We start from the raw sequence: 19,549 nt of genomic DNA, 5'->3' as shown, positions 1-19,549 counted from the left end.
ATGCGCTCCCTTGGGGAGGAGGAAATTCCCGTAGCCAGAGGGCTCACATACCTGCCAGTTTGGTCCCCCAACTGGAGTTGGGGACCTTCCTCACACAGCACCGCCCCTTGATTGTGTGTTGTCCCTCCCACCCCACCCCCCATGGACCCTTTCACCCCAAAGCAGGTGAATCTCAGAGCATGGCCCTACTGGGCCACAGGCACACACAGCCTGAGGAACCTTCTAGAGACTCAGCAGGGGTCCAAGGCGGATCTGCAGAGTAACATTCTCCCCCACCCCCCAAAGTCACCCGTACACGAGTGGGGTAACTGGGCCTCTGCCCCCTTTTCTCCCGCAGAAGAACAAGAACAAGAAGAAGGGCAAGGACGAGAAGTGTGGGTCGGAGGTGACCACCCCGGAGAACAGCTCCTCCCCGGGGATGATGGACATGCACGGTGAGCCCCCGGTACCAGGCGCACCCAGGCACGCACCCTGGCGCAGCCAGGCCTTTCCTGCACCAGCAGGTTGGTTTACATTCCAATCCTGGGGCAGGAGGGCCAGGCAGGACCAGGAGGCCGCAGTGCCAGGGAGGAGGAGGAGGCTCAGTGGGCCAGAGAACATTTCCTTTCCGGGCACGGTGAGCCGAGAAGGCAGCGTGTGCCCCGGCCACAAGACCCTGGCGATGTCGATCTTTTCATGAGTAATCTATTACATGTATTGTGTTTGTGGTAAAAGTCAGCACGGCTGAGTCTGTACCCCTTGGACAATTAATACACAAATCGTTCAGACACGCGGGTTCCATTTCCCACAGCATTTTCACTTTCTTGTCAGTTTCCTTCTGGGTGTTCCCCAAAGAGCCCTGGTAGGGGGCAGAGGGGGTATCAAGAGTTAGCTAACCACAAGGTCAGCGGTTCAGACCCTCCAGCTGCTCCACAGGAGGCAGATGAGCACTCTGCTCCCTGTACAATGGACAGTCTTGGAAACCCTGAGGAGCAGTTCCACTCTGTCCTGTGAGTCTGACTGTCCGCCGTGGCCGGGGCATGTCTGGGGGCCATGTCTCACTCACTTGCTGCCGTCTTATTTCCTTGCCCCCTTCCTCTTCCTTCTCTGCTTTAGAGTAATTGTCGACTCTTGGGTCTCCTATTGGTGATCTTGTAATCCATAGGAGTTTTAGCAGCCGATCACCAGGACTCTCTTCCAAGGCACCTGTAGGTGCACTTGAAGCTCCTCCCTTCCCGTTAGCAGCTGATGGCAGCAGCCTCCCTGTGCCACCCAGGGGCTCCCACCCAGCCTCTCCAAGGTTGTCTCTCCCACATGCCCATTTTGGCATCAGCAGTGACATCTGGCTTGGAGCTTCCTAGCAGCCAAAGCAAAATGGGCAAAGGAAAATCTCTCAGCAGGTCTTGGGCACGGGATCTGCCCGTGTGGTTCGTGTCGACAGCTCTGATTTCAGAAGCTGTGGGTGGTGACCCACGTTTTGAATCCCCGTAGGACTTGCTCCAGCCAGTGTGCGGTGGTTTGGGCGCCCTGGGCGTGTCTTTCTCTCAGAACACAGGTGTGCGGCTCCAAGAAACTGTCACCCACTGAACAAGCCCCTCCGGGTCACGTCACTGAACGTCCTCTGCCCCTAGGGGGTCCCTGCCAGTCTCCTTCTAGCTGTCCCACCTCCAAAGAAAACCTAGCAGACTGCAACCTGGAGTTCACGGCCAGCGGGCGTGAAGGAGGCCTTCCGAGTGTTTGCAACATTGGAGAACCCAGGTGTGCCAGCCCTGGGCCCACACTCCCTCCAGGCAGGGCCTGGCAGGTGGAGACAGCTGTTTCCGGGGGCCGGGTGCTCTCCAAGTCCCCAGGGCTCACAGTCCTTCTTTCTGTCACTCACCTGCCCGGTTGGCTGGCATGAGAGCCACCGCCCTTGTCTTTCTCCGTGGGGTGTTTGCCATGGCTCTGTGACGTCTGAAGAGCCCGCGTGTGACACAGACTAGCATGCCGCATGCGGTTTTCTTGGCTGTAATCTTCAGGGAGGAATCTGGAGGTTTTTTCCTTCCCAGGCACTTCTGGGTGGCCCTTCACTGCCAAGCTTCTGGTTTCCGGCTGAATGCAGACAGACTGTGCCCCCAGCGAATGTGTGTCTTTGTCCTTTCATCCCCCACCCCCACCCCTTCTGTATCGCAAGCTGTTATCAGGTTAAGAGGGCTAGCACTTGGCTAGGAGCCCTGGTGGTGCCGTCAGGGAAGCGTGGGACTTCAAGGCCAGTGGTTCAAACCCACCAGCCGCTGCTCAGCTGTCTGGTCCCGTAAAGATTCACAGCCTCGGACACTCCCAAGCTGGAATCAGCTTGGTGGCGGTGGGTTTGGCTTGTGTGTGTATGTGTAGTTTTTTTATTTTGTATTTTCAGGGCCCTGCTTGTGGAGCCCAGGTAGCTTAGTGTTTATGCGTTGGGCTGTGATCTGCATGGTCGGCAGTTCAAAACTACTGGAGAAAGACTGGGCTTTCTGCTCCCATCGACAGTGACAGTCTCAGCGCCCCACAGGACGTGTGGTGCTGTAGTGCGTGTGGAGTTTGCTTGTGGGACGCCAGCCTCAAGTTTGGCAGTTCACGCCCACCGGAGGCAGTCTCGGAAACCCTGAGAGGGTCGCTCTGGTTGGAATCGACACATATCTTGGTTTTGGGTTAGTGTTTTGCTTGAATTTCGAGACGGGCCACGTGGTTCTGGGGCAGGAGAGGCCATCAAAGTCTCCCTTGACCCACAGGGACTGGTCTGAATGAGTGGCCACTTTTAGGACCTGGCACGCCCTCTGGTGCTGGACTGGCCTGAGGGTAACAGACTCCTGGTGGGCTTGCGTCAGGAACCACCCCCTTGCCCCTCTTGTTCTGCAAAGTACAGTGGGATTCGTCTCCCCCAGAAATGAGGGGTGTGGGCCCAGGAGGTAACTTGTCTCATGAATATGCTCAGCTACCCCACTGGGTCACAGAGCTACAGGGGAGGCCTCAGAGCAGAAGTCTTGATCAAGGGTTCAAGCCCCGCCTCCTCCAGGTTCTCTCACTAGCTTGGGTTCCTTACTGGACAGCTGGCCTTCCTTGAAGGAGCCCAGGTGAGACCCACTGGGGGCTCTGCAGACGTCTGGCAGTTCTTTACTTGTCACAAGGTCACTGAGAGTCAGACCTGCCGGCGGCCGCACCCGACACCGGCAACGGGAGCAGCAGCCTCGTTGTCGTCCCTATTACTTTTGAATTCTGTAGAATGGCTTGCTTAGCCCTGGCTGCTTCATCAGGTCCTGGTGCCCGTGAAGACGCGGCCTCCAATGGCTTGGTAATAGCTGGGAGGTTTGCCAAGTTGCAGCAGGGGGCAGGCATTGTGGTGTCAGGTACATGTCACAAGTTAACTGGACAGACACAGTGACTCACTTTCTAGACTGTCTATCTCTAATGGGAGCTGATACCACTTTCCACCAAGGAGCAGCGGGTGGCTCTGAACCCCTGACCTCACGGTTAGCAGTCCAGTGCTTACCTGACAGCACCGCTGGTACGAGTCATGCGCTGGCTCATCCAAGCCTGGCCACGAGGCTCATTGCACAGATGTGGAAACTGAGGGGGAGCAACTTGTGTCCAGTGGCAGCTCTGGCTCTGGAGGGCCTTTGGAGGCAGAACTTGGGTGTGGGTAGGGCTGCTGGCCCAGATGAAGGTTCCGGGGTAGAGACAGGATGCCGAGTTCACCAGGCCGTTCCCCCAGGAACCAGGCTGTCTGTCTATCCAGGCTGGGTGCGACGGAGAGCGCGAGCAGAGCGAGAGTCTTTCACAGCCCAGAAGTCTCCAGACAGGCTGCCCGAGGAGGATGCACAGTGATGCGGCAGGGGTGTCTGCATTCAGTTCTTGCGAGATGCCCCTGAGACTCACTGGAGTCGGAGGGCCCCAGACGAGGCTTGAGCTGGTTAGCGTGGCCAACGGGAGCTCTTAGTGTCATGGGTCAGCACAAGCTCTCTTAGCGCTTCCAGAGCACAGTGCCGGCTGTCCCCACCCTGGGAATGAGCTTGCAAGTCTATCAGAGCAGTTGGGTGTGGCCCGTAGTTTGCACCAGTCAGAGGTCCATGCTACTGAGTAGTATGTAGGGGGGGCTTTCTAGGTATCAAACCGTTAAGCAGCCCCCCCTCAAGGCTGCCGATGTCAGCATGGAGTAGTGCATCATGATGGTGCTTTGAGGTGGGCTGTGGATTTGCACCCCTCGGTTATTGAAAACCACTGCCTGGGTCTTACGCTTTCAGCGCCACAGGCTTGATGAGGTTGGTTTATAGCTACAGGTTGTACATAAGTCTTTTGTTTATAACGGGGGACTGCCCTTTCCCCCAAAGTGGACGGCTTCAAACAGCCCCTGGAGGCAGGACGTCTGAGCCAGGGATCAGCCTTCCGGTCCCCTCCTGTGTTCTTGACATGTCAGTGCCCCTTCACGTGTGTTGTTCCTCGGTTGGCCTCTCAGTGTCTCCTTAGTGAGGACACCCAGTCCTAGAGGACTCCGACCCACCGACGCCAGCATGACCTGTTCACCTAACTGAGGATGGCATCTTCAAAGGCCCCCTTTCACAGGCGTAGGGGTTGGGACTTCAGTGTCATTGTAGGGGTACAGTCTAACCCACAACAGGATCCAGAGGACAGCCTCCGCTGGACAGGACTGCCCACGCACATGCATACTCACGCACGCACGCACACACCAGTTTAGAATTTCCTGAAAGGTAGATTCCAAGTGCACACATCCTTTTCCTCCTCCTCTTTTTTTTTTTGCAGTTCTAGAATTCACCGGAGGACACTTTGTGTAACGAGCGCCCCAGAGTACATTTAAAATAAGATCCAATTTACCCGGTTGTGTCTGCGTGACGCTCCCTTGGCAGGCTGCCGTAGAAGGGGCTCCGTGCTGCTCACGGGAGTGGGGGGGGGGCAGGGAGGGCTCTAGCTCTGGGCCTCAGTTGGCCCCCGGACAGTGAGGGTGGTAGCAGCACCAGACCAGCAGGCTGTTGACCAGATTGCCAGGGATGTCTGCAAACGTTCTTTTTCTGGGTGTTTTGTTTGTTTGTTTTTAAACTTATTACTGTGAGTTGGGTGAAGGGGGTATAGAAGGCAGATCAGTTTTCTATTCAACAATCCATACTCACCTTGTGTCTTGTTACTCACTGCACCTCTACAAAGAGCCCTGATGGTATAGTGGTTCTGCGTGGGGCTACTGCCCCCAAGGTCAGCAGTTCAAAACCAGCAGGGGCTGGAGGGGAGAAGGACGAGGCTTTCGGCCCTCGGAAGCCTCCAGGGGCAGTTCTACCCTGTCCTATAGGGTTGCTGAGAGTCTGCATCGACTCCGTGGCAGTACGTTTGTTTGTTTGTTTGTTTGTTTGTTTGTTTGTTTCTCAATTGCAGTCCTCACCATGCATACTTGTTTCCCTTGCTCCCTCTGTTTCCTGTCCATTCCTCCTGTTCTAGACTTTCGGGGCTTGGTCCTGGGGCGGAGATTTGGATCTCATGTGGTTGATTATTCTGAGGTGTGCACACCTCATTAGTGTCACTGTGCCCCGACAGGACCTATTGGCAGAAAACTGAGCCCCCCAGGTCGAGTTCTGCTCCAGACCTCAAGGGTGACCGAGAGCCCCTCGTCCTGAGTTCTTCCAGTCTCCATCCGACCCATGAGCTTGGTCTTTCTCTCCCACCCTGCCCAGGACCTTCTAACACGGCCCCTTTCAGAGTAGCTTGTGGTGGCGGTGGTCGGGCACCACCTAGTTCTTCTGGTCTCAGGGTGATGTCTGCAAATGTTCTCTCTCAGTGCTTGGTCCTCCGTAGCAGTCGACCCCACGGATACCCTGGTTTGGACTTCTGGTCTCCATATTTGTGAGATAAGAAGAAGCTTCTGTTCTTGTAAGCTACCCAGCTTGTGATATTTCGTTGCTGTCACCTAAGGACACTTACATACAGAGCCGGTGATGGGAGACCTGGGTTCGATTCCCCGAAAGTGCAGCCTCCCACTCAATTGTCAGTGGAGGTTTCGGTTGAGCTGGCTGGTTTCGGTAGAGCTTCCGGGCTAAGATTAAGAGGAAGGGCCTGATCATTGGCCTTTGAAAATCAGCCAACAAATGTCTCACAGATCAAGACAGAGCCATAGCCACTCATGGGGTCGGGACTCGACTGAACAGTGTTTGGCTTTGTGTTGTTGAGCATGGGGGTCGTCAGGAGTCGGGGGCCAACTTGACATCAGCTACCACCCAGAAATGAAGTTACGCTGTTCACGAATGGCAGCGCTGAGGTCTACCAAGTGACCGACTAAGGTATCCAGCCGGCTACCTTGGCTCCTAATAGGTGCTCAGGGCACACCGCAGTGGTCGCAGGGCCGGTGAGGCCCAGGAAGCCAGCTCCTGAGGAGCTGATGTTAGGTTTTGATCTTGTGCCCTGGGCCTTGACAGTTAACTGACTCTGGACCCAGGGCTGGAGAGCTGGTGGCCCCGACCAGCTCTCTCTGTTCAGGCGAACAGAGCCGCTTGTCCAGACGAACTCCTTCCCTTCCGTTAGCGCGAAACCTTCCCAACACGCCAAGCAGTGGTGAGACGGTAGAATAAGCCCCATATGCCCACCACCTCGGTTTTAATTAGCATCCTGCCACATGGCTTCGTCTGTTTGCTGGGAGTGGGAAGTCTCTTCACAAAGGATGCTTTACATATCAGCAGGCCTCCGAAAGTGGGTGCCGAAGTGGAATGAAAAGACACTGGGTCTCCCCCCAACACCCACCCCACCCCACCCTGACTTCTGGGAAGCCCCCTGCTAGGAGAGCATGCCCAGCTCTTGTGGGAAAATACAGTGGATTCGGTTGGTGGCATGCACACGGTCTGTGCTATTGTCTTTTAAATAGTTTCTTCTTCACACCTGCAGACTTCAGCCTGTGCTAACGAGAGAGCACCTAACAGCAGTACAGGTCCCTAACAGCAGGGACAGGAAGTAATTCCTTCGGGCTTGACCTTCTCCCACCTGGTTGGCGGCCTTACCTTCAGGTTCACGACCATGACCGCCACCTGTGCAGAGCAGAGCTGCTCTGTAGGCTTTTCAAGGGTGATTGCAGGCCTCCCTTCCGAGGAACTGGGTGGTTGGGAGCCACCAGCTTAGTCGTCTGCACCCCCTGTGCTGGAGTCCAGGCCATGCTTGAATTCTCCAGTCATCCCACGGGGTCTCCTGCAGCCTTCAGTGCAGGTGGGGATATGGATGAGGTCAGCTGTTGGGTGAGTCTGGGCACTTTAGAGAAACAAATCCACAGAAACCCCTATGTATCAGAGAGGGTTTTATGTCAAGGGTAAGTGCACTTCAAGAGAACACCCCTACCCAATGCTGCCCAAGCCCACCAGTCCAACATTAACCCATATGTCCGACACCAATCCACAACGTCCTCCTCCATCTCACAAAACACACGCAATGATGCTGACTGCAGGAGGAAAGCGAGTCAGTGAACGTGGAAGCATCTCAGCGCCGGCAGGGGTCTCCACACGGGTCCTCCAGCACCCAGGGCTGCATGCATCAGGGTAGGTCCATGTGGCTTCTCCTCCGGGATATCTTGCAGGAAGTGAGCCTTGCCAGCTGAAGCAGGGAACTGGCTAAGGCAGCTGCACCCATCAGAGAGCAAGAGACCCGAGGACTAGAAAGGCAAGCCACTTCTCTCGCTGCCCTTCAATTAACCCCACATGTGTTTATTGGCTAGGTAGGCACAATAAACTTTATCTCAGCCGTCTTGCCTGCCCCCTTCGTCTTTGGCATGATGCGGAGCTATTGAAGGTTCTGGGGGACATTCCGCCTTCGGTGGCCGCCTTCTCGAAATGTGGGAGTGCATCTCGAAGCTTGATGAAGTTCAGCTGACACGTTCTTGTCACTCCCCTGCCCGTCCTAACTCTTCATGAGCATGGACGGGTGATAGGTCATCTGGGTTCCCTGTGCCCTGCGTGTCCTTGGTAGGGGAGCCGGCGGCACAGTGGGCCTGGTGCCAGGCCGCTAAAGGCCAGGGCAGCAGTTCAAAACCATCAGCCGCTCCTCAGAGAATGAAGAGGCTTTTTGCTCCCATGCAGAGTGACAGTCTCAGAATCCCACAGGGGCGGTTCTCCTGCATCCTGGAGGGTCTCCACGAGTCAGCATCAGCTCAGTGGCAGCTTTTTTTTGGGGGGGTGCAGGGGCTGGGAGAGGCCCCCCAAGAAAGTGGGGCTTAAGAGGCCACTGTCAACCCTTAGTCACCGTCCACGCCTGAAACGTCAGTTCCAGTCCAGAGGGGAACACTGGCCCGTCCTGCGCCATCCAGACGACTGTCCCCTTGCTCGAGGGCCTGCCTTTTTCTCGGTTCCTCTACTTTCCCGAGCATGTCGTCCTGCTCCAGGGACCGGAGTCTTCCTCTGCGGGACCCCAGTTCAGACCCATCCGGTCTTCCGTCTTCATCATTCGGTACCAGCTTTCACAGGCACAGGAGGCAGTCCAGACGAGAGCTACCAGTAACGTCAGGCAGCTGTCCAGTCCGAAGGACCGGAAGGAAGGGCAGCCTGGACCCCGGCAGGAAGGGAGGGGAGAGGACCAAGGGAAACAGAAATGCAGGGGAGGAAAGGGAGATGCTCTGACGTCATGGGAGATGCAACCAGAGTCTTGAAATAGTGTGTGTGTGAGCTGCTGAATGGAAAACCGGCTTGTTCCGCAGACTTTCACCCAAATCACAATGCGTTCATTTGCTTAGTTATTTTTCTTAGATCATTTTATTGGGGGCTCGTATAGCTCTTATCATCCTCCCTGACATCCATCTATTGTGTCAGGCACATTTGGGCATTTGTTGCCATCATCATTTTCAAAACACTTTCTACTTGAGCCCTTGATATCAGCTCCTCATTTTTATCCCCCTCCCTCTCCCACCTGCTTATTTATTTTTAAAAGAAGCTGCTTTCCGTAACCTGGCCCTTGGCTACATTGAGTTCTCATGAGCCATGTGGGAGAGGTTGGGCCCGGCTCTCAGCATCTTCTGTTTTGCACAGCAATGAGGCTCTGGGTGTGGTGAGCCCCAATATCTCGAGGAAGAAGTGCCCAGACCCGTCCAAGGAAAGGGTCCAGACACTGAGGTGCAGGGCAGCTGAGCAGCCCCCCCACCCCCTGCGTCGCCTAGGCAGGTGATGGGATTTCACCTGTGCTTCTGTCCCCCTCGTGTAGACGACAACAGCAACCAGAGCTCCATAGCCGACGCCTCCCCCATCAAACAGGAGAACAGCAGCAACTCCAGCCCTGCCCCGGAGCCTAACCCGGCCGTGCCCGGCGACGGCGCCGAAGCCAAGGCGGACGAGACCCAGGCTGATGGAAAGGAGCATCCCGGAGCTGAAGGTACGTGCCCTCCAGGGCTAGGCTTCCTCAGGTTCCCGCTACCCCTAATCCTCGGCCAGGCCCTCCCACCTGGGCGCATGGAGGCCAAGGGTGGCAGGAGGAGGAGACAGATAACTTGGGAGCCCACGCGGGGAGCGCATGTCCTCGGGACGGGTCTTGAAGGGTCCTGCACTCCAGGGCCTGGAGGGTTACAGACTGGGGGGAGAGAGCCCTGCCCTGGGGTGCTGTGGCTGCAGGGCAGGTGATGTTGGATGAAAGGAAGCCAAAGTTGGATGGGGGAGGGAGGGAGCCACTGGGATTTCTGGGAGAAGAGCATTGTGGGACGGGGAGCAGGCTCTGGGGCGGGATGGTTCTGTGTGGGCGGAGAGGGTGGGAGAAGGATTTGACGAGGTCCGAGAGGAGCTGAGACCTGCAGTGTGGTGGCAGAAGGAGGGGCTGTGTGTGCTGGCTCTATCCCGGGTTCAGTCAAACATAGGGTCTAGAGTCCAGGGGGGCACGTGCTGTCTCCCGGGTCAGAGAGAGACAGCCAGTCCAAACTGGGGGTCCTGGTACTCAGTGGGAGAGGTCACCTGCGCTGCAGAGTCTCTGTCTCCATCCCAGCCCTTCCGCCATGTCCCCAGCCTTCCTTGCTGAGGGTCCTCCCCTTGTGTCCAGTCTCCTGCTCACCTCTGCGTCCTTGCGCAGGTATGGGTGGGTCCAGGGCCAGTTCAGGAAGCAGATGGCATGAGCTTTGGTGGCACCTGCAGCGCCCGCCCAGTGTGTGTCCCTCCCCGGGAGCTGTGGGGAGAGTGACCATCCCCTTGTGCTGTGTCCGCTGTTGGTGGCCTGGGCTGCATCAGTGTTTGTTGAGGAGCTGCCCGGCCCTGTGTACTGTGGGATATAGAACAGCACCCCTCACACACACACACACACACACACTTGTACACACCCCTAGCTGTAACCATACAAGGCGTTACAGCTTATAGGTTCTGGACATTGGCATGTCCCGTGGTGGAGAAACCTCTCCTCGTGGCCGTGGCACACAGTCTTTCCATCATGGGTACCCCCTGGTCACCCAGCTCCCCGGCCTTCCTCCTATGAGGTGGTTGCGGCGGCTTCAGACCCAGGCAGGCGCACATCCCCGCACTCACTCCGGGGCACCTGGGCAGGCAGCCCACCTTCTTCATTCCCAGCTGGCGGAAGATGAAGCAGAGAAGGAAGGGGCCCCAGGGGCGCGGCCAGCTCCACTTGGCTTCCATCCACCCCGGACTCCCCTCCCGTGCCCGAAGGAACAGGAAAGTCAGCCGCAGGAGTTAAGGAAGCTGGGTGAATAGAGCCGAGACCCCCCACACCTGGGTCTCCGTAAGCCCTCAGCCCCGAGATCCAGATGGCAGCACTCCCATATGGTTCCTACAGGGACCTAGGCTGCAGAGGAGTCTCAGGAAGGGCTGCGGGATGGGAATGGGGACAGGCCGACCTGGCCTTGAACTTGTTTACTGCAGAGTCGGTTCAGGGGGTGACGTCACGTACGAGTGCCTGGGACTAAATTTAGGCCCTGGAACGTTGTTTTTCCTGGGTGAGATCCAGCTGCCGGCGGCGGGCGGGCCAGGCTGCTCCCCAGTGAGTTGGCGACGCTAGGGCATGGCCAGTGTCCTCTCCGAGCCACTTTTAGACCCCCATTTGGGGCTCCTAACACACTCTGCTCTCAGAGTCCCCTTCTGCAGGGCAGAAAAGGAGCTAGAGGGTCCTAAGATGCTAAGCCACAGGTGTGGCACACCTTCTGCCAGGTTTCTGCTAAAGCAAAGAAGTGGGGTATAACGTTGACTGTGACATTCAATGTGGGATTTAAAGGTACAACAAAAACATCAAAGAAATGCCCACTGTGGGCCAATGTGCCAAAGCCACCCCCCTCCCCCCCGACTCCCTTCCTGAGGGTCCCCGGTGGCACAGTGGTTAAGCCCTTGGAGAAGTCACCAGCCTGTCCTCCAGAGAAAGACCAGACCGGAAATCAAAGGAAGGACAAGCTCCCTCCCTGCCTTAGCGACCCTATAGGACAGGGTAGGACTGCTCCTGGGTTTCTGAGTCTGCAAGTCTGTACAGGAGCGGAAAGCCTCGTCTTTCTCCTGCAGGGTGGCTGGTGGATCTGAACTACAGGCTCTTCAGGTTGTACCCCAGCACAATGGGCAGCCTGCTTTTTATACAGATGACAGCCTGGGAGATCCTACGGGGCAGTTTGACTGTCCTGCAGGGTCGCTGAGTCAGAATAGACTCCACCGCAGTGGGTGACTCCCCATCCCAGGGGAAGAAGGGGTGATTTGCCAACAGGGTGTGTGTTTCATGCCGTTTCATTTATACGATGGCCTTTCTGCGACACGGATTGTTAGCGTTGTGTTTTCTGTCACTGTTTTTAATGGAGGTGAAACTGACATAAGCTAAAGGAACCGTTCAGTGGCCTTGCCCCCATTCACATCCACAGTGCTGTGCAGCCGTCAGGAGCTCTGAGACCGCTCCCCACTCCTAAGGGAATCCCCGCTCAGCCTGGTTTTTACCGGAGTCGGGGCGGGGAGCAGCTGAGACTGAGGAATTGAAGGATGAGGGTGGGGTCCCAGCTCGGACCTGTCTCCTCCACACCCTGGAAGACCTGAGGCCAGCGTCCCCTTGATGCAGGGCGAGATGGCCCGACCCCCAGCTGGAGCCCTGCCTGCACCAGAATGGGCTGGTGGGGGTTCTCTGGCACGAACCATGTGTGGCATTAAGGATTAACAGGGAGCCTGCACAAAGCAGTCGATGTGCTGGAGAGCCACCTGTTTGGAAGGGGTGCTTGCACCGCGATATGCCCGCCCCCAGCCTTTTCCTGTCTCCCTTCCGACTTCGGGGAACTGCACCGGGGGGTTCTCAAGAAAGAGCCGGGTTTTCAGAAGTAGATGGCAGGCCTTTCTCCCAAGGCGACTTCTGGGGAGACTTGAGTGGCTTTTGCGCCATCCAGGCCTGGGGGTTTAAGTCACCCTCATGGGACCTTTAGAGAAACTTGGGCACAGGAACTGTGACCAGGTGACTGCACAAAGGCTTTGGCCTGGTAGGGGCCGGTGCCGTTAAATGTTAGGTTGCCCTCTTGCCCGCTCTTGTCGTTAGAGACTTTACAGATGAATCTGCTCCGGAATACTGTGATGTCCCCATGTGGGGAGAGAAGAGAACTCTGTGTATAGCAGAGGGGACGATTTTGGGAACATGTCCCTGGGGTGGCATCTGTGGCCAGGGCAAGATGATACATTGTTCCAACCCATAGCGCCGACCCATGTGACACCCCCCCCCCCCGTGGAGTTGAGGCTGTCACCTCTGTGCAAGCACATCACCAGGTCATTTCTCCCACCGGTGGATTCGAACTGCTGACCTTTGAGCCGATGGCCCCCCAGGAGAAGGCAGGCTCTTTGAAAAACAAGAAGCCGACTTCGGTGGCAGTCATGATTGGCATCGCACATGGAGGCCTCCAGAGGGCGCGGTCGGCAAGTAGCACCGGTGGTTGATGGCCTTGGGTCCCTTTCGGCAAATTATCGGATGTAGGTGAGAGATGACGGGGCACGGAGACCACACTGCTGAAACCACCTTTACTCAGAAATAGCAAGAGATACTAGAATGGCCAAGTTGGGTAGAAGAAAGCAGAATAACAGATAGCCGTGAACGTGGGGATCGCCGAGCTCCTTGTCTCTTGCTGGTGAGGGTACAGAAACAGCGTGGCAAGCAGCGTGGCGGGTCTCCAAAAGTTAAGAATGGGTCTAGGTTTCAAAGAGTTCTTGGACAAATGGGATAGAAAGGTAATGGGATTTTTCCATGAACTTTCTGACGCCCTCTACCAACGATCCCATTCTGAGATAAGACCCCAAAGAGTTGAGAGCCAGCGGCTGGGAGCCCAACATTCTCTGCAGTTCACAGTAGCCAACAGGTGGCACGGCCTGATGCCCTGTCACTAGAGTAATGGGCAACAGAGACCAACTCCATTCTTCCAGCTCCCGCTTAGGAACGAGGGGGGCCTCGTCGACACGCACTCCCATGGGGAGAGGGGGTGGAGATGTCTCGTGTGGAGTGAAACAAGTGCACCACAGAAGAACGTAGAGAGGATGACCTTATTTTTTATATATGAAAAATGAAGGAAGCGCAAAATGGGTAGACACCATTGTTTATGAGTGGTTCCCAGGGGCGGAGGAAGGAGCCCTCCCCTCGTGACACGGCGGTTTAAGCACACCGTTTCCACTGGACACTGGTAACCACACCTGTCTTTACAAGGCTCCTCCAGGTTGCTTCGAGTCATTAACCTTCCGGCCGACAGTTGAGAGCTGAACTATTTGTGTCCCCTGGGGGATTCTGTATGTAAGGGATTGTGGGACCGGCAAATTTTTTTGTTAAAGTGTAAATCCCCACCCCCCAACAATGAAACAGTTTAAAAATCACAACAATAAGAAGCTTTACCCGTTGCAGTCCTGAGAGACCGCTGGCCCCCAGGCCCCCTTCCTGGTGTTTTTAGTGCAGGGTCCCTCGGGTCGGGAGCCAGCACCTGTGTTCTTCCTTTTCCCCCAGACGCTTCTGACGAACAGAACTCGCAGTCTTCCATGGACACCTCCACGAGCAGTTCAGAGAAAGTGGAAAGGCAGCCATCTGGAGACGCGGGTCTCGCCACAGACGCCTCAACAATCTCTCAGGTACGCCGGCGAGCTCCCCACCACGAGCCTTTTGGGGTGCTGGGGGTACGTCTGCGCCGCGGCGATGACGAGGAACGCTCGGTGCAGGGAGAGGGCCCGTTCGCACCTTGGTCTCAGCTTTGCGGTTTTGTTTCCTCGGAACCCAGAAGGGTCTCCTGGTCAGAGACCTAAGTGGCTCCCTCAGTTCTGGGAAGACAATCCTTCAGACGTCCAGTTCCCGGCTTGTTGGAATTGTATGACCAGCCACGTTCCCCGTGCTCGGAGCCCCTTCTGGGTCATGTTGGGTCAGGTGAGGTCTGAGCCCCATCTTGGCAGGAGCCAGCGTCATCCGAAAGTTAGGGGCACACCTGCCAAGTTTGGATCTGGGTTCAGATCAGAGCCCATTCTAGGCAAAGGCCTGGAGACCGATGCAGACTTGAAGAACCCAAAGGAGTGTGTGTGGCTGGACCACAAGGAAGAGCACAGGAAGACGGGCAGGATAGGCAAAGGCTAGATGAAGCTCACTCAGGGTAAGGAGATTAGGTTCTCTTCTGTGTCAGTGGAAAGTGTGGTTGGGTGCCATCCACTTGGTTCCAACTCTTAGTGACCTCATGTGGCAAAGAACTCTCCCAGAGGGTCCCCTCTGCTGTAATCATCACAGTGTAGCCACCGCCACATGTCCTCTGGAGCCGCTGCGTGGGTTTGAACCACCAACCTTAGGGCTAGCATGTGTGTGCATAACAATTGGTGCCACCAGAGCTGGAAGGTACAAGGAAGCTTTCTGCATGATTTGCACTGAGATCACCGTGCTGGATGGCTGCCAAAGAGGCTGAGGGACAGCAGAGAAACGAGGTGGCTTTGGGCAGAGGAGCAGGCAGAACCACAAGCCTGTGCAGAGGGAGTGGATGGGACAAGCCAGGTCCGACGTGGGTGGGGGCGGGAAGAGGACAGGGTGTTCTGCACCTGTCTCTAGACAGGTGGTGCTGCTGCCCACAGCCGTGGGAAAGGCTAGGGAGGAGTATTACATTCAGAAGGCGGTGTTGGGTGGCAGGGTCAGGTTTGCCAGGAGATACACTTAAGAAAAGTGCGGAGTAAGTGGCCGAGGGAGTACTTAACGCTTTTTGAGGAGGGCAAATTTGGTGGTGACTTTTTCCTCGGAAAAAATTGCATACCAGCAGGGGCTGTGTATTCAGCTGCTGTTCAGAGAAAGCATTGCTTGAGCACCCACTGTGTACCAAGAAGTCTGCTTTCATAGAGGTTTTAGCAGAGGAAACCCAAGGGGGCAGTTCCCCTCCGTCTGTAGGGTCCCTGTGAGTCAGAATAGATTCAGCCACAGGGTAGAACTCAGGTACATACACTTCGTCCTTTAGCACGTGCCAAGGCCCCACCCAGGGCTGGACCCTGGGGCAAGGAGGTGACTCCAGAAGTGGGGCGTGCGCAGTGTTCAAAACTGTTTCCTAAAGAGTCGCCTTCCAGTGAACACCAACCCGTGGCAACCCAGGTATGTCAGAGTAGAACTTGCTCCGTAGGGCTTTCCGTGGCCGGTGTTTGGGATGTGAACCGCCAGGCCTTTCTTCCGAGGCGCCTCTGGGGGTGACCTCTTTACCTCGAAGCCCAGCGCATTCGCCATTTGTTACTGATCAAGGTTGTGTGCACAAATGACGATTCCACGATCAATCGCAAATTGGAAGTCAGATGGTGGGGACACCGAGTCTGCCGGGAGGGGATGCACGCACGCACGCACGCACGCACGCACGCGCCTGCGCACAGAACTTTCCAGGCGGCAGGAGGAGTTTGGAGCGGAAGCCACCGGAAGTCCTGCGGGCCCCGGAAATGCTGGCGCGGACGGGCCTGTCAGGCAGGGGGTGCGATGTCTAAAGCCAGTTTTCCCTTTCTTCTTTCTTCCCTGAAGGATTTAGAAGGAGCGCCACCCTCAAAAAAGATGAAACTGGAGGCGTCGCAACAAAACGCCGAGGAGATGTAGACACCCGACGGGACGCTCGGACCCACGCTTGCGGGGGCCACATGGGCAGGCTTCATTCGAGAACCTCGCCCCCCGGGGCGCTTCCGCCGGGGTGCGAACCGAACTGCTAAACCTTCAAGTTTACCGAGTTGCAAATCCCAGAAGCCCTCGAACGGCGCCACTTCCCAGACACTGAGGAACCCTCTGCTGTGAAGGAAAACACTCGAACTTCTACGTTGCTGTCCTGGGCCAGGGGGAGCCCACCGCTCAGGAGAGTTCCGCCGCCCACCTGTCTGCACACTGTCTCCGAAGCCAAGACCCCATTTATGTTGCTGCTGTGTCCTTGCCCCGCCCCGCCCCCTCTATTTAACGACATAAGCTATATGGTGGAGGTGGCGCCCATCAGGAACCCACTTCTCATTGGGGCTTTTTCACTCTCCAGCCAGTTCCGTCTGCTTTTTTTTGTGCCTTGTGCCCTTGAGGTGACCTCTGGCCTGTTCTGGTTGTTTTTGCATCTCCCTCTGCAAAGTGCTCCCCTGGTTCCCCTGCGGCAGTGGCAGCAGTGGCGGTAATCCCCATCCTTAAGCCCCTCACCGGTCCCACCCCTGCACAAGACTTCCGAAGCGGGCAGGGAGGATGCCAGCAAGGAGCAGGAAGGCCCCCCAGCTCCCCCGGGCCTGTTTGGGGGTGCCAGACCATTGCTGAGCTTCAAGCTCTGGTTGGGCCAACAGCAGCCTTCATGAACCTAGAAGGCACAGGTATCAGGGTGCAGTTGCCAAGGGCTGGCCGCCTCGGTGCACGCTGGGTATCAGAGCTGCTCGCCCTTGCTGGGGGCGGCCAAGGCTTGGCTCTCCAAGCACAGACTGTTGGCCAGACTGATGGACAGATAACCTAGACTTTGCTGGCACTTGCACCCTATGACCCCAACCCCACCATCACTGCTTCCTCCCAGACCTCTCAAGAGGAACTGCCTTTATTGAATGGCTGCAAAAGCGTCTCCTTCCAGTGAACCCCCAGCCGGGGACAGAGTGCAGGCCTCGCTGGTGCTGAACTTTCTCCCAGGGCGTTGCTTGGGTTTCAAATCCAAAGTAACCCACTGCCTCCCTTCGCCACGGCCAGTACCAGCCGGCTTCCGCGTCATGTTCTCAACATTCAGAGCGAACAAAGAGGATGCCCCCGGCACATCGGTCACCCCCATCGGGGAGGGGAAGCGGGCCTCGGTGGACGGGCCTTGAAGGCCACACAGGGCACCGAGCAATCGGAAAGATTTGCACTCCCCCACCCCTCCCTTTCCCACCCCCACCTACATCCCCACCTGCCTGGGGATAGCTTCCTTTCACAAGAACGGCTGCCCCTTGAAGGAACCTTGGTTCTGAGGCCAGGTTTGCTCTTAACTAATTGCCGGACTCCTCAGACCTTAAACCTTTTTCCTAAGCATTCTGTACTGCACTGGAGTCTAGCTCCCTTTGAGTTGTGTGTTATTGGGTGGGTGGGAGGGCGTGGGTTTTGTTGTTTTTTTGGGGGGAGGGTTTTTTTTGTTCTGTTTGGCTAATTGGTGCATTATTCAGGTACACCTTTGCCGTGTGGATCTTTTCTCCTGATCACCACTAGGAAGTGTCTGCCAGAATCCGTTTTCTAACAGTTTGAGGGTGAGGCTCTTATTTATTAAAAAAAAATTTTTTTGTTCTGTTTCAAGGGAGCCAATCTATATCCTGCACTTCAAGAAGAATCAAAATGTTCCTGAATTTCAAATACCTCATGCAAAATATCTCCTGAAATAAGAGAAGGAAAAAGAGAGAAAAAAAACTTTGAAAATCTTAGATGTTGAAGTTCACAATGCCGGAATAGTTCTGTCTTAAAACAAATTGAAAGAAAAGAGAAAAAAAAAAGTCCTTGTACTTCTTGGATCTTCCTCCTTAGGCGATCAGCTCTTTTGAGAACTGTCGCGTTCTGCATTTTGGACAAAAAGGGATCCAGGCGACATGTCTCATGGTGGCTTTACCTCTAGATCTTGTATAATTAGAGTAACTTTTTTCTTTGCAGCAAACTTCTTTTTTTCCCCAGAAAGAGGCATTGGAGCTTGATGTGCTTTTCTTTGTGGGAAACCAGAGGTGGCAACCTTGGAGTGCCAATGGAGACTCAAAAGTGATCCCCAGGAACAGAACATCGGCGAGGCTGACCTGCACCTGGCCCCTTGCCAGTGAGTGGACAAGACGAAGCCGCCAAACACAGCGCCAAGGCTGTCCTTTGTTTTTCTCTGAAGTGCCTGAAGGTAGGAATGGGCTTGTGGTTAGGGCCCCCGGGACCCCACCACAGCCACGCCAGCAGAGTGCCAGCCACCTACACATGCTGCTGGCCAAGAAGGCCTTCCATGAGGAATGACCAGTGATCAGACTGCAAAAATCCACGCATACTTCCGTCCTGCTCCACCCTGTGCCCTTGGCCCGCCTCCCCGCAACAGAATCAAAAGCGCTCTCACCGGCCGTACCTGGGGTAGAGGGGGATGCAGCTCACACCTGCCTTCCTCCCTCGGAAACCAGGCCCCATGGCTGCCAAGGGCTCCCGGGGCTCTAACCCCTTCCCTTCCGAAGTCGGGCAAACTGCGGCTACACATTCCACAAAGTGCTGGCACTTAACAGGAAGGCAACCGATCAACTCAGCGGGTGGTGACACCTCCCACGCTCACACGGTGGAATGGTTTGGAATGTTCGTTATCGCTAAGGACCTGGTAGAGGTATAGACCTCCCCCCCCCCTCACAGTTAACGGAATCTTTCCCCCTCTTAACAATTTTCGTTTCTCTTTTTGGTGTGTTGTACAGCAGTATCATTTTTCACTTATTTATTCCATCAGTAGATATGGTTTGTACCATGTACAATGGTTCCATTTCGGAAAAATAAAACTAAAAAAAACTCAATAAACATGACCTTGCAACATAAAATGATGAGGTGGTAAACTCAGAGGCAGGGCATGCCTCCCAGACCCAGCTGTGCGGCACAGGGGAGGACCTTCAACGGCTTCATGGGTCACCCATTGGGCTGCTCACAAGGTTGGCGGGTCAAACCTGCTATCCCCCATAAAGATCCACAGCCTCAGGAACCCCCAAGGGCAGCTATACTCTGTCCTTGTAGGTCTCTGTGAGTCGGCGTCGACTGTGCGTGTGGTGCAGTAGTGAAGTAATTGGCTGCTAAGCAAAAGGTTGGCAGTTCGAATCCAGCCACTTTTGCAGGAGAAAGCTGAGGCTCCCATAGAGGTTCACCACAGCCTTGGAAATGGGGGCAGCTCTCAGAGTCCAAAGGTATCTGAGTGTAGTTGTGTGTGTGTGTGTGTGTGTGTGTGTGTGTGACTGACTGCGTGAGGAAGTTCCTGATGTCACCTACTGTGTGTGCATGGTCTCCAGCAGTGTCCACTCCCTGCACACAGCCGGCAGTTGCCATCACAGTACAGTAGTTGCCAGTATTCTGCACTCACGGTGTCAGGCAAACCCATTCCTCTTGGAGGTGGTTATTAGTGTTCACCTTGGACAAGTTGAGGGGTCTCTAGGTGCTCCCACAAATAAACACTAGACATTTATCTGAGAGGTTGACCTTTTGAACATACGCC

General features: G+C 55.7%; 1 protein-coding gene across 1 annotated transcript in view; it reads left to right on the top strand.

Moving 5' to 3' along the window:
- BCL7A (BAF chromatin remodeling complex subunit BCL7A) overlaps nt 1–18,867 on the top strand; it is a 28,008-nt gene extending 9,141 nt beyond the window's left edge. Inside the window, exons 3-6 of the mRNA XM_075534177.1 lie at nt 338–434; nt 9,166–9,333; nt 13,885–14,006; nt 15,898–18,867. Coding sequence (XP_075390292.1) covers nt 338–434; nt 9,166–9,333; nt 13,885–14,006; nt 15,898–15,969 — 459 coding nt within the window. The 3' untranslated portion in view covers nt 15,970–18,867. The remainder of the gene's footprint in view (nt 1–337; nt 435–9,165; nt 9,334–13,884; nt 14,007–15,897) is intronic.
- Nucleotides 18,868–19,549: the final 682 nt, after the last annotated feature.

This window comes from Tenrec ecaudatus, chromosome 16 (assembly GCF_050624435.1).
Source record: "Tenrec ecaudatus isolate mTenEca1 chromosome 16, mTenEca1.hap1, whole genome shotgun sequence".
Lineage (NCBI taxonomy): Eukaryota > Metazoa > Chordata > Mammalia > Afrosoricida > Tenrecidae > Tenrec > Tenrec ecaudatus.
The sequence above is the reverse complement of the archived record's forward strand: the minus strand, read 5'-3'. Positions and strand labels throughout refer to the sequence as shown.